The 14,159-nt window shown below is 49.1% G+C and overlaps 1 protein-coding gene across 1 annotated transcript; it reads right to left on the bottom strand.

Annotated features, from left to right (window-relative positions):
* Nucleotides 1-9,292: 9,292 nt before the first annotated feature.
* Nucleotides 9,293-13,739, bottom strand: LHX1 (LIM homeobox 1). Its single transcript, XM_037375170.1, has 5 exons — nucleotides 13,535-13,739; nucleotides 12,145-12,371; nucleotides 11,618-11,895; nucleotides 10,923-11,088; nucleotides 9,293-10,384 (listed from the first exon to the last, which is right to left on the bottom strand). The coding sequence occupies exons 1-5, from the start codon at nucleotides 13,702-13,704 to the stop codon at nucleotides 10,005-10,007; spliced, it is 1,221 nt and encodes a 406-aa protein (XP_037231067.1). The 5' UTR covers nucleotides 13,705-13,739; the 3' UTR covers nucleotides 9,293-10,004.
* Between the last annotated feature and the right edge of the window lie 420 nt (nucleotides 13,740-14,159).

Consider the following 14,159-nt stretch of genomic DNA (forward strand, 5'->3'; position numbering starts at 1 on the left):
GGCGAGAGGGAGGGGCGGGGCCGGGGCAGAGCGGAGCGGCGGGACGGGGCCGGGTCCTAGCGCCCGCCCGCCCGACGGCAGCGCAGGGGCCGGGGTCCCGGGGCCGCCGTGGCTGGGGGGGAGCCGGCCCAGCGGGCCGCGGGGCTTCGCCAGGGGCCGCCTTGCCTCAGGCGGCCCTCGGGGCTGAGGTGCCCAGCCAGGGAAAACAGCGATAAATAAAATTACCCGCCTCAATACTGCCCTGGTACTGGTGCAACAGCAACGCTCTGCTGTATAGTTCCGAATACTGCAAGTATTTCTTTTAAGTCAGCGTTGCACTTCTTTTAGCGCCACTGGCTGCACAGAACTGAATTAATAACTGAATTAACGAACTCCTTGTCCCGTAGGGTAATGTGTGGTGGCCGAAGGCTGGGTCCCTCGCCTGCTGGAGGGCAGGTGCTTCGGCGAGCCCCAGGCCTTGCACACTGGTTACACCAGGTGGATCCCTACACCAGGGTTAGTCATGCCAGGTGGATCCTTACACCAGCATTAGTTGCACTAGGGTTAGTTACACCAGGTGGATCTTTACACCATAGTTAGTTATACCAGGGGGATATTTACACCAGGTGGATCCCTACAGCAGGGTTAGTTACACCAGGTGGATCCTACGCCAGGGTTAGTTATACCAGGTGGATCCTTACAGCAGGGTTAGTTACACCAGGTGGATCTTTACACCATAGTTAGTTTTACCAGGTGGATCTTTACACCAGGGTTACTTACACCAGGTGGATCCTTACAGCAGGGTTAGTTACACCCAGTGGATCCTACGCCAGGGTTAGTTACACCAGGTGGATCCTTACAGCAGGGTTAGTTATACCGGGTGGATCCTTACACCAGGGTTAGTTACACCAGGTGGATCTTTACACCATAGTTAGTTTTACCAGGTGGATCTTTACACCAGGGTTACTTACACCAGGTGGATCCTTACAGCAGGGTTAGTTACACCCGGTGGATCCTACGCCAGGGTTAGTTATACCAGGTGGATCCTTACAGCAGGGTTAGTTACACCAGGTGGATCTTTACACCACAGTTAGTTTTACCAGGTGGATCTTTACACCAGGGTTAGTTATACCAGGTGGATACTTACAGCAGGGTTAGTTACACCAGGTGGATCTTTACACCAGGGTTAGTTACACCAGGTGGATCCTTACACCAGGGTTAGTTACACCAGGTGGATCCTACGCCAGCATTACACCAACCTGGATGAGTCCATACCAGCACCCAAAGCTCCTGGGGCACTTCTGCCAGCCGGGGGTTGGGAGCAGCAGCGGCCGGGTCGGAGCAGTGACCAGAAGGTTCTCCGGGATCTGCCAGGCGGCTTCTCCTGGCCCTTAGCGGACGAGGCGGCCCTGGAACACACGGTCGGGGCTGGCAGCGGGAACAGCAATGGGGGCTGGCGCGTGTTTGTGACAGGGGAGCCAGGACCCCAGGCAGCATCACGAATCGGAGCTGCAGGGGTGGGTCTGCACTTGAGACCCCCCATGCACCGCCCCAGGGGTCACCCTGCCCCCCAGGATCTGGGCTTTGCACCCCCCGTGCCCAGGTGTGTGCCGGCAGCCACCTGTGAACGTGAGCTGGGTGCCGGCCTGAGCCCGGCTGGGGATGCGCGCCACAGGCAGCTCGCCCACCCCCTTCTTCTCAACGCCGAGGCTCTTCCCCACTCCTCATCTGCTGTTGAAATGCTAGAAAAATTAATCCGGACATGATTTCTAATTAGAAGGCAGGGAGGTGCGGGCCAGGCAGCGGCGCAGCAGTGTTCAGTGCAGGCAGCTTTCCTACAGAGGGCAGAGGAATATCATTAATTACCATCGCCGCCAGCAGCCCCTCACTGCGGCCCACCAGCGACAGAGGGACCAGGAGAAAAACCCCAACATCTCCCCCACTTCCCACGCACTCCACAATTCTCCCAATCCAACTGTGTGATACCATGTACTGGGAAGACAATATACAGTTCAATTTATAGAAAAAACAATGTTTACTGAAAATGCACCTTCTCATGGGAAACCAACCCTTGGATTTTATGCTGTTAAGTATTTCAATCCTATTTCAACTTTATTTTTGTAGTTTGTATTTATGTTATCACGGTCTGATTGACAGCTATAATGTTCTGCATTATATATTATGTGGGTTTGCCATTGCTCCAGCAATGTGAAATTAAGCGCTGTTATTTATTTTTTTTACTAAGGCATGGCTTTATAAAAACACAAAGCTTATAAAACAGGAGATGTGTACAGTGTGTCTTTCCTGGCTTGGCTTCTAGTTTTCCTTTTTTTTTCTTGGAGCTTGTAGGTATTTTGTTTCCAGAGTAAAAGATGCCAATATAAACAAAAGGAGGAGCCTGAAGAAATAAATCTGTAGAAAATTAAGTAGCAGAAACAAGTGCTTACCTGAACATTTACTTAGGAGTAACTAACTGCTCACCTAACCAAAGAACTAGTGCTGAGACACCACCCCGCCCCCTCCCCGCATAATTGCATTTTCAAGCCCCTGCATTCTTACAGAGTGAAAAAGGGATGTTTTCTAACCTAACAAATAGTAAATAGCCCTGCTAATAAAGGGAGAGAGGCTTTTAGTGATGGTTAAATAAAACATAACCAATATAATTAATAAAAAAACCACAGTGAGTCGCATTAGTCCTTCAGTGTGCAAAAAAAAGGGCTTCTTGAGGTCGACTGCGTTTTTGCCACTCATGCCAGTGGGATGAGGATTTCACCCACTGAGACAAGCGGGACAACAGTTCAGTATAAATCCCAAATCCAGCAATGCATTAAAATTCAAAAATGTACAGCTGGAAACTCGAGGGCTTCTGGCAGAGCTTATAAACCCGTTTCTTTTCTGTCCTGCACCCATCGCCAGCATCGGCGCAGAACAGGGGTGAGGGGCAGAGGCAGGCTGCGCCCCGACCTGCACAACCAGCCCCCTCCCCTGCACGAGCAAGGGGGACCTGCATGCTGGGGCTTGCTCAGGTTGCCCCAGCACTGCTGATGGGCACTCAAACAGCTGCAGGAGCTGTTAATTCAAATTTTTTTATAAGGAGAGCCAGTCCATATACACCAACATCAAACAGAAAATGCAGCATACGGAAGTAATGGATTGTTAAAATATGTCACCAACAGAGGCTTCTTCTTTGCTCTTTATTCTCTCTCTCTTGCCTTTCACTTAGCAGGGTAATTAAATCAGGCTCTCAGGCTCAGTTTTAATTTCTAGTTCACATGCCCTCAAACCATGCTGCCATGGTCTGGACTCATAATCATGTAGGGGAATATTTGTACAAAAAAATATATCAATACATTTTGATTTGAGACGATCATGAAAGCCTTTCTATGTATCGCGGTACATTCTGTAAAACCCTCTGCCTGTTTATAAACTATAAGCAGAAGCCATCAAACTAACTGACATCATTGCTTTGGCATTTTCCTTCTTAATTTTACTTTTTCTTTACATGCTTGTTTGCTAAAATGGAAATAACAGCCTAAACACAGAACAGGTAAACAAGTGAATTTTCAACAGCCTGTAGTACAAAAAAAAAAAAAAAAAAAAAGCGCACTTTTAATTTTTCGCACTCAGCTTCTTTTGCTCCTGTGTATTTGTGGAGCTTGTCATCGTTTAGGAAATTGTCAGATTAGATGGTAGCTTTGGCAGTGAAAGACCGTATCGTCTTTGTGTGTCTGTGTAATTACAGGTTATTAATACGAATCCATTTTTCAGAGCATTTCTTTACTTAAATATATAAATAAAGAAACGTGTTGGAAATGTAAAGCCATTCAGACACCACCACCGAGTAATTCCCTGCTCCTCCGTGTAACCTGTGTTCAGCGGCACCTGGCGCCGGGTCCCTACCTTGGCCAGCAGAGCAGTAGGAACGAGGTGGGCTGCAGGCACCGATCTGCGACGGGATTCCCATACAGATCCACGGGAATTACACGCGCCAGAGTCGCGTCTGCTGAATTTAATTGAATTGCATTATCAACGGCAGAATTTGACCCATATACAGAGGACTGCATGCCGTCCAAAAATAGCTATGAGCCGGAGCTGAGCTTATCTTTCCAACACTTTGGCTAGCAAATGTAATTTTCCAAACCAGCCTTTTTTTTCATTTCAGCCATGCTGTTTCATTTAAGATTTTCTTTTTAAATCAGCAACACAATTTGTCAGATAAAAAGAGAAAAAGGAACAGGAAAAATTTGGGGAGCAGCAGCAAAAAGCATACATTAAACCTATCCACTAAATAAATTACGTAACAGGAATTTTTGATTATGTACCTAAAAAACCACTCTCCTTATAAATATTTATTACTATTTTTCTCCTGTGTTTTTATTTAATTGAATATTTCTGGCAGCCCTAACCCATCACTCGTTCAAAATCCACAATTGTTTTAAAGATTTAACCAACCCTTAACGGTTCTTACATCAAAACATATAATGAATATCATGTGTCTGAATAGATGCACAGCCTAAAGATGCTTCCAGCAGATAAGAATTTTAAAGGCCACCTAGAGACAATTTAAAAACTAGAAGAAAACCTTTTATAGGCAAAGACAAAAAATAATCTATTCTTCATCCACAAGACAAGCCCTCCCCGTGTGCACTGTCGTGCACACAGCCACGCGGGCACCCAGCCGTTCTTGAAATGCTGAGCACCAGCACCACGCAAGGCAGCACCTGCCGTAAGCATCGCTCCCAGCAATTCCCCGCAAACCTCGGCACGCGGCTCGCTCCAGCTCTCTAGGAGTTGGGGTGGGGGGTGGGGGGGTGGTATGTTCCAGCTCACGTTTACGGTCTGTGCTGCATGACGATTCTCACGCCGTAGAGACCTTTCAACAAAATCACGCTAGACCTGTCCTGCAAACTTGGGCTTCCTCGATGAGCAGAGCTAAGTATTTCATTCCAAACCACGTGAGAGACCGTCAGCCTCTGGGAAGGTTCGGATTCTGCAGGAAGCAAGCTTGTATTAAAGCCAATCAGGGGGAAAAAAATAATTAATTCTTACATTTGCCAAAAACGCTCTCTAAAGAGTGCACCAAGTGCCGTCAAAGCAGAGCTGCTCCTGAATTTGAAGGCAGCCTGGAACAGAAGAGTCAGGAGCGACCACTTGTGCCCCTGGTCCCCAGGAGCCTCATGCAGGCGGCCAAGGGGATTCTCTGGGAACTGGACTGTGATATGCAAAACAAAACCAGCTACGTGCATCATTCTGTGATCCTACACATGAGGGGTGACAACACTGCAGGAGAATCAGTTGCCCTCAGAGTAGCACCCTTACTGTTCCACTTACAGCAACGCCAGGGACAGCCAGCCATCTGAAGGCAGCTAACCGTAAGGCCGCGTTTACTCTTCAATGTCTGCATCACAATTCTGCATTTAAAGAACGAAAAACTCTCCAGACAACAAACTCCTCTTTCTAAGCATGACCCCATGCTCTATAGCTAAAAGCACCACAAATACCACTGAAAAAGAAGCAGAAGATAGCAATCCCAGAAGGATTTATAATAAACAAATATTTTTAAGGGTCCCGTTAATTTCATGTATAACTTTGTGGATATTCTGATGGCATGAGGAATGCTGAACACCCCAGTGCCACAGCAGACACAAAGAAAAGACCTTCCAGAACCAGCTCCAGCATCGCAATTCCCTGTTCCCAGCTCAACAGCCTCAGCAGCATTTAAGGATATGTATCAATTGTTTAATCTTAATATATGTGAATCTATCTACTAGGAGTAGTAACAGAAAGGGAGACTGCAAAGGCTTCTGTTTAATATTGTAAGAACATGCAAAGCTTAAATGCAACATTCTTGCTCAGGAAAAAAAAACCAGACTATGGCCAAAGGAATCGCTCCTGAGAGGCCACTGCAGTACCTGCCGCTTCCTAGGATGGCAAAAGCACGTAGATCACCACGGATAGAAATTTCTGAGTTATATTTATTTATAGATTTGTATCGTGTACCCGTCACTCAGCATCTGGGTACACATACACATATTAAAATAACATACATCATTTGTCTACAAATCGTAATTTAAGTACGTTCTTACTCCTGGGATGCAGATCTTTGCGGATGCCCTACCGTTCCCCAAGCAAAGGCCTGAGTGAACAGGGACCAGCAGTGGCTGGAGACGAAGGGATAGGGCAGAGAGGAGCATCACGGCGGGGGCACCCAGCGTGCAACCCCCTTGGGCCAAACGCCAAGCTGTTTGAACACTGGGAACTCACCGTCCTTCAAAACATTTCCTTCGTCTAGCTTAGCTGGGAGGAATAGTACTTACAGTATTTGCCTTGTGCCTTTTTCCTAGCAAACGGCCTCACACGCAGAGTTTGCACAAGTCCTCAGCCTCGCATGGTTAAAGCCCACTCGTGTCCCACAGGGGCAGCAGGAGGGGGCCGGTGCGGGCTGCACCTTCTGCTGGGGCACAGCACCCCGGTGAAGGTCACTGCCACCCGCTGCAGCCCAGGAAGGAGAGATCAAAAGAGAGTAATCACTTTAAAACCGCGTTGGAAATGACATTGCGCATCCCTACGTTGCCCACCCGTGCCCGGCAGCCCCATCCGCGCGGGTTTTCCAGGCCCCCCTCCCGCAGCCCCTATTCACCCAAGGAACGGCGCCGAAGTCAATGGAAACGCTCTTGTAAACAAGGACTTACAAGAACCCAACGTGACAATGATTTCAAAGGCAGTTTTGACTGTGCAATTGTTGCTGGATTAGGGTCTTCAGAAACACCGAGCTTGCTCTGAAGAGCACAGAATTCAAATCTGCAAAGCGCTGGGGCCTCCAGAGCAGATCCCGGGAAGCACTGAAGGACAAGCTCAGCCTTAAGCATGGGAACGGCTCCTGGGCTCCCCCCCCCCCCCCCCAAAGATGGGCAAAACCCCTACAGAGGGGACAGGAGCTTCGGAAAACCCACAGGCTCTCCTCCCTCCCTTTTCCAAGCCACTGACCTAAACTGAACCGTATCACATCGCTGCCTAAATTAACACAGAACACTCTGTACAAGTACCTCGTTGCAAAAAAAAAGAAAAAAAAAGAAAAGAAAAGAAAGAAAAATATATATAAAAAAGAAAAACCGCGTGGCAGACATGTTTTCTACAAAATAAGCCTATTTGGTGAAATTCCCATTTAAAATAATTGATTCAACAATAAAGCAGCAGCATAGACCAGAAGCGCAAACAGCAGTATTTATCCATAGTACTTGCCCAGATAAGTAAAAGTTTGTAATAAATAGATCACCCATTACTTTGCTCATATAAATGCAAAACGGAGCAACAAAACAGAGCAGTAATACAAAAGACAAATAAATGAGTTAGACACAGAGTCCATGAGTTTAAGAAGTCTCCCCTGTATTTAATAAAGCATGAATTTTTTTTTTAGAAACACTAACAGATCCCTTGCAGATAGTTTTTATCTTTATATTATTATATAAGACATTTTGTGTTTAAAGTGAACTATTGCTTCATCTAGGTGGCCCCTCTGCTGGGCATAGAAACTAGGTTGTGAATAAAATAAAAAAAATCACCATTGAAAATTACAAATCATACAACTTTAAAGCATTTTGATTTTTTGTTCCCCTCAGTCCAAAGAGATAAATAATTGAATCGCTGGGAATGTAGAAGTCTAAGTTTTAGCGTAAATTTCTGTGTCTACATAAAATAAAAAAGAAGCCAGCCAGAGTCACGATTAGTTGAGAGATGAAGGAAAATAATGCAATTATAGTTCATCCCATTCTTATAGCTCAGCAGGTGGAAAACATTTAAATCAGTGACTTTTCAGAACCGAACCTAATTCTTTGTTTCTAACACAGGTCAAAGTTCTCCCAGAATCAGTAAGACTTTTGCTTTTGAAGAACCGAGTATTTGGGATTCTGCAATGATTTATAGTTAAAACATTAAATCAGTCATTTCATAAGGTTCCAGGATTTCTTCTTTTGTTTCATTTTTCTCCAAGAAAATTAGTATGTATCTAGTGCAAAGCAAAACAATTTTCCCCCGCTGCCCTTTAGAGAACTTTGTATATGCCAAACGCTATTAAACAATTGACTTTGTATCCGCTCTAAAAAAGGATTAAAATTACTTTCATGACATTGAGGTTATGCTGTGCTCAAACCCATCCAATCAGGAAAAAAAAAAAATTACCTTTGAAGAATTAATGTAACTGAAAATGGATCGATTAAAAAAATGTATCTTTGCAAGTTTTTTTACATTTACAATACATTTTTGTTTATGCATAAAAAAAGCATCTTGAATGTTTTCTCTTAGCTCCAACCAAGAATAAGTTAATATACTTAACAATTTGATTAATCTCCAATTCTGAAATTTAATGTACAGTGTAACATATTATTTGTACTTCAACAACTGAGCCTGCAGATGGAAAGAAGCTGCCACTGACTGCTATCTGCACCGACACCGGGATTTAGACTTCTACCAAAGCCAAAGAGCTATACAGGATTATCAGCAGAGTGGATCATTCTTTCTCAGGGCTATTTTACTCAAGAGAATCAATTTAAAATTGCTTAAAACATCAAATGAAACACAAGTTATCTAAACATCAGATTTTCTAATTTTATTAAAAACGCACAAATTTTATCCAACATGTTTTCTTTCATACAGTGAATGGTCTAATATGCACTGGAGGTCACACAAGCTTAGGTTTATTAGAACAATAAAAGACATATGAGAAATTTAATATATAAAGAAAAAAGTAGCAGCTGTTGACTGCATATTTGACCATAAAATTTAAATATTTTGGACTTTTATTTTAAAGACACAAAAATAAAACCTGTGTGGGTCTATATAAGTCATATTAACAATTCCATGAATGTTCAACAGGACTAAAAATTAGCAAAGATGTTTGCTGTTTTTTTTTTTTTTTTAAACCTTGTAACACTTTTTAAACACCTTCTTGGGTTGCTGGTGCAAAGCACCTTACAGTATTTGTGCTATATATTTACTTTATTTGGCAACTGTCTGGGTTTCGTGGGGTTTTTTTTTTCTTTGCCTTCTGTAAACAACACCTTTTACAAACTAGCACAGTGAACCACAAGCCCTGCAATCTGTTATAACATCTACAGAAAAGAAAATGAACTATTTTGGTTGGTTGCTCAAAATATTTTGCTTTTGAACAAGAGGTTCTAAAACAGGATTTATTAGTAAAACATTGAACTCCTGAATTTAACATTAGACGTAAACAGTTGACTGTTTTTAGTTCAATAGAGTCTTTTTGTTTAGCTTTTCTCTCTCTGTGAAGGTAGAATACTTTTTGTATGCTTGCTTTTTTTTTTTTTTTTCAAGTCATTTTCGTTAGAGGTCTGGGTGGTGACCTTTGCTATGATGAGGAGGTTTTGTACGTGTAGCTTTGTGAAGGTAGAAGAGTTGGTGCTGAGGGCTTAACATTTAGTATTTGCTATTTTGGAAAACAAAACAAAAACAAAGGAAAAAGAAAGTTGTCCCACCTGATAGTCAGCAGGCTGAAAATGGCTGAAGCTAAAAAGAGTTTCTTGTTGTCGAACTTTCTGAGAGACAAAAATTAATAAACAAATTCATAATGCCAGAACCATCCTTAACCGGGAATGCTAGAGTTCTTGAAGCTTTTTTCCCCCTTTTCTTTGACCTTTCCTTCATTCAATTATTAATTTATATTTTTTTTTAAATGAGAAGTTTCTAAGGATTGTGGCTCTTAGGATGACATCCAACAGGGTAATCAAACTTACGCCATCCTATGGTATGGCAGCACTTTACTGTACAGCTTCACCAGTTTCTTTGTCAACGGTACAAAAAAGTCCCCTTGCTTGTCTGATACAACCATAACATGGAGATTGTCCTGGTCTAGAGCAAAGCTTGCCTTGGAGCGCTTTGGATTCAGTTCGTTCCCAAGGTAATATTGTCTTAGGGCAGGAGAGATGTTATATTTATTCATTTCTGTACACCATAACAATAAGCAGACTAGATGATCATCACTTACTTAGACCCAGTTTGTTTTAAAGCTACCACACAGCTGCTTCATTCATTTCTGGTGGATGTGACAAGTGATTGCCATAGTTAGCACCACCGTTGACGGATATCGAAGAAAATGGAGGGCTGGGGCCAAAAACTTCGGCGGACATGGAGTGCAAGGACCCTGGCAGGTTGGGTTCGGGGCTGGGCGAGTCTCCTGGGGGGTGCGACATGATGTCAGTGAAGCGCTGGGCCTCACTGGAGGGGTGATGTCCGGGCAGAGGGTGGTCCATGGCCCCCAGGGGAGTGCCTGACGGCCCCGAGGAGGGCACGAAAGGGAGATCCACGGGTGTCTGAGCTTGAGATGAAGGAGGTCCTTGCGGGAAGAAATCATAATTGCTTCCAGGGCCATAATACTCGCTCTGGTAATCTGGTGGACAAGGAGAGACAGAGGGAAGGTAATACACAGGCAGAGCCACTGAGTGGGAAAGACACAAGAGTGCACTCACATGGCAGGACCCCTGCCCACCTCGGTGCCACCCCCAGCTTGCTGAACCCACCGGGGAACACACCTTGGCCGGGCTCCGGCGGGTCCCCGAGGGTTCCCCCCCAGCACAGCCCTGGCCCACAGCGGCAGCACCCCCACGCACTGGCCCAGGCTGCGGAGAGGCCTGGGTGCCCCCGGTGCACAGGGGGTGCCCCCGGTGGGGAGCAGCCCCCGGTGCAAGCTGAGAGGAGGGGGAACAGACCCCGGTGGGGAGCAGCCCCCGGCGCAAACCGGGGGGAGGGGAACAGGCCCCGGCGCAAACCGGGGGGAGGGGATGATGCACTCCCCGGTGCAGGGCCGAGGCGGGGAAGAGACCTGCCGGGGCCGGGTGCGGGGAACGGGCGGGGTTCCCGGCATCGCAAGGCGCGGTACCCGCGGACGGCGGAGAGGCGGGGGGCCGCGGAGGGAGCGCGTTACCCACCTCCGTAGAAGGAGAAGGGTCCGTTGGGGATGAGCTCCCCGGGCTCCAGCCGGTCCACCAGCGGCCGCATCCTGCGCGGGCTGCGGAAGAAGGCGTGCCGCCGGGCGCCCAGCGCGCTCAGCTGCTTCATGCGCCGCTCCTTGGAGCGCCGGTTCTGGAACCAGACCTGGCCGGGCGGGGACAGGCGCGGGTCACGGGGGGCCGGGTCACAGGGTCCCCGTCCCCATTCCCCCCCTCCCCACATGTCCGGCCCCCCCCCCCCTCCTGCGTGTGTCGAGGGGGCCGGGCCCACGCGTGACAGCGGCCGCGCGCTCCCCGCAGCTCGCCGGCTGCGGGTCAAGAATGATTGAGTTAATTCTTATTACCCTGACAAGATTACTCCTAATTACCCTCACACTGAGACTCTCCAATCTAACCTCGTCTTTAATGGTCCTTTAACCCCCCATTACCCCCAGCGCTGCGGGTTTATAAACCTTTTAATAATTCCAGCGCATTGTCATTCTTATTTATCCATTAACCCCTCACATTTCTGGTTATTAACTCCGAAACCATTCCCGGCTTCCTCGGGACTCTCCAAAGGAAACCCGCAGCTCGGCCCCCGCCGCCGGCCGGTGCCGTTAACACGACTGCGAGGACCCCCCGGGCGGGGTGCGGGGGCTGCGCGCCCGGCCCCGCACCCCGGGGTGCGGCGGTACCTGGATGACCCGCATGTTGAGGCCGGTCTCCTGCGCCAGCTGCTCCCTGATGTGCCGGGTGGGCTTGGGGGTGGCCGCGAAGGCGGCCTTCAGAGTCTCTAGCTGCTTGGCCTTGATGGTGGTGCGGGGGCCCCGCCGCTTGGCCCCCAGGTTCTGGTCGTCGTTCTCGTTGCTGCCTGTCTCCTTGTCGGAGACGTTGGCGCTTTCCGAGTCCTTGGCGTCGTCTTGGGAGGGGTCTTGGGAGTCCGGGGACAGGCTGGGGTCACTGCCGGTGGTGGCTGGGCGAGAGCAGTCCGGGTCAGGCTTAGGCTGGGGGGCACCGACCGCGGGGGACGGGCTGCGGTACCACCAGGGGAGAGCAGAAGGGAGAGGAGGAGGAGGAAGAGGGGGAAGGGAGAGGAGAGAGAAGGAAAAGGGAAGGGAGAGAGAAGAGAGAAGGAAAAGGGGAGAGGACCAGCTCCCACCCGGCGGCGAAGCCGGGGCTTGGCACATCCCTGCCCCGCACCACCCCGGCCGCGCTCCCTCACCTGAATGCAGGCTGTTTTCTTTGGCAGTATTGCTGTTATTTAGGTAATCTTCTTTGCAGACAAACTTGTTTTCGTCTATGATGTAGAGCTCCTCGCCGGTTGAGAGTTGCTTGTTACACATCATACACGTAAAACAGTTCAAGTGGAACACTTTGCTCCGCGCCCTGCGGACCAGGTCGCTGGGGGAGATGCCTTGGGCACAGCCCGCGCACTTGGTCCCGAAACACCTGCGGGGAGAGGCCGGGGAGCGGGTCAGCAGCGCCCACCCCCGCCGCGGGGTCCCGCCGGGCGCCCCCGGCCCCGCGCCCGCCCAGGGATGCTCCGCGGCACCGCGCATCCCGCCAGCGCGTCCGCTCCTCCTGGCGAGCCAGTGCTTGAAATGATGTGTTTAAAAAAAAAAAGAAAAAAAAAGCACCCGATGTGAGCAGAGGATGAAGTGCTGAGGAATTCATTAAACACCGGGGGTGCGTTATCCAGGGTTTCCCCTCTGCGCCCCGACACATTGATTAACGACACTCTAATAAACATTAAGCAGAAATTATTCTGTGTTATTAACCGGGCACGGCCACGCACTACCTGCAGGAGCCGCCGGTGCGGGCTCGGCCCGGGCGCCGAGGGCCGAGCAGCGACGGATCCGCACCGCACCGGGGGGCAGCGACTGACCCGGGGGGCTGAGCCCCTGGGGGCAGCGGCGAGGGCCGGGGGGTTGCCGGCAGCCGGGCCCAGGGGCACCGGCCGGCGATGCGGTGTGCCGGTGCACGGCGGGGCCGGGCAGGCAGGGCTGCGGTCACCGGCCCAGAGCCGCCCTTTGCCGCGATGGCCGGGGTGGGAGCGGGCCGGGGGGCGCGGGCGGCCGCTCCGAGCCCGGGGGTAATCCGGGCGCCGCGGCCTTCCGGGATGCGCGGGGGGATGTGGCGGCGAGCGAGCACCAGTACCCGCTTCCCTTCTCCATCAGCTCACCGGCCGGGGGTCGCTGCCCCCCAGGGCGGCCTCGGCTCGGTTTGAGGGGAGGCGCCGGGCCCACGGAGCCGCCAAGCTGCGCCGCACCGGGCCCGGCCCGCACCGCTCCCGCTCCGCCGGTCGATAGTTCGGAGGCAACTTCGGGGAAGTCGAGCTCGGCCGGTGGCCGCGGGGAACGGCCCGGCCTCGCCCTGCGGGCCCCGACGGGGCGCCTGGGGGGGCCCTTCCCGGGTCTGCCCCGGGACATCACCGGGGGGAACACTGGCGGGTGCGAGGGGTTTGCGTGCTCACGGGGAGGGAAGAGGCGTTTGCGGGTCACGCCGAGCAAGGAGGAAAAAAAAAAAACCAAACAAAAATAATAATAATAAAAAAGGAGATAAAAAATGGATGCAAAGGAGCTACGGCTCCGGGCAGGGGGTCCGGTACTTACCGAAAGAAGTCGTTTTTGCAGTAAAGCTTGCCTTCTCGCGAAAAGCATTTCTCTGTCAAATTGCATTTACATTCACAGCACTGAACACACTTCACATGCCAAGCCCTGTCCAGTACATTCAACAAAAACCGGTCCAAGATTGGCCTTTTGCAGCCTGCACAGTGAACCATTGTCTTTGGTTATTTCTGAGAGTGGGGGGTATTGGTTTCCCAGATGTCAGGCAAAAAAAAACCAAAACCGAAAACAAACAAACAATAAAAAAATCAAAAACAAAAAAAGGAAAAAATAAACGACAAAATTTTTTAAAAAGACGACAACACCAGCGTAGGTTTGCTTTTTTTGTGTGTTTGTTTTAAAAGCCTTGGAGAAGTGAAGGAGGAGAAAAAGAAAGGAAGTAAGAGAAATCTTCGTTCGAGTGTCCTAGGAGGGATACACAGGAGAAACCACCCACTGCCCGAGGAGACCAGCGCTTCGACACAACCGCAGAATCCCGGCCGCTACCAACCACGACAGCGACAATGATAATAATAATAATAGTAACAATAAAACAACAACGACTATAAAGATCGGCGCTCATAAAAATTAAAAAACCCCAACAATTATTAAAAAAAAAAAAAACAACAAA

Source organism: Falco rusticolus, chromosome 1 (genome assembly GCF_015220075.1).
Source record: "Falco rusticolus isolate bFalRus1 chromosome 1, bFalRus1.pri, whole genome shotgun sequence".
NCBI lineage: Eukaryota > Metazoa > Chordata > Aves > Falconiformes > Falconidae > Falco > Falco rusticolus.

What these genes read in the sequence shown, in the direction of transcription:
- LHX1 (XM_037375170.1), bottom strand. Translation starts at nt 13,704, where the DNA reads ATGGTTCACTGTGCAGGCTGCAAAAGGCCAATCTTGGACCGGTTTTTG. An exon ending in TGCAAAAACGACTTCTTTCG is followed by an intron (nt 12,372 to 13,534) that starts GTAAGTACCGGA and finishes CTCTCCCCGCAG; the next exon opens with GTGTTTCGGGACCAAGTGCG. An exon ending in ACCCTTCTCCTTCTACGGAG is followed by an intron (nt 10,385 to 10,922) that starts GTGGGTAACGCG and finishes CTTGTCCACCAG; the next exon opens with ATTACCAGAGCGAGTATTAT.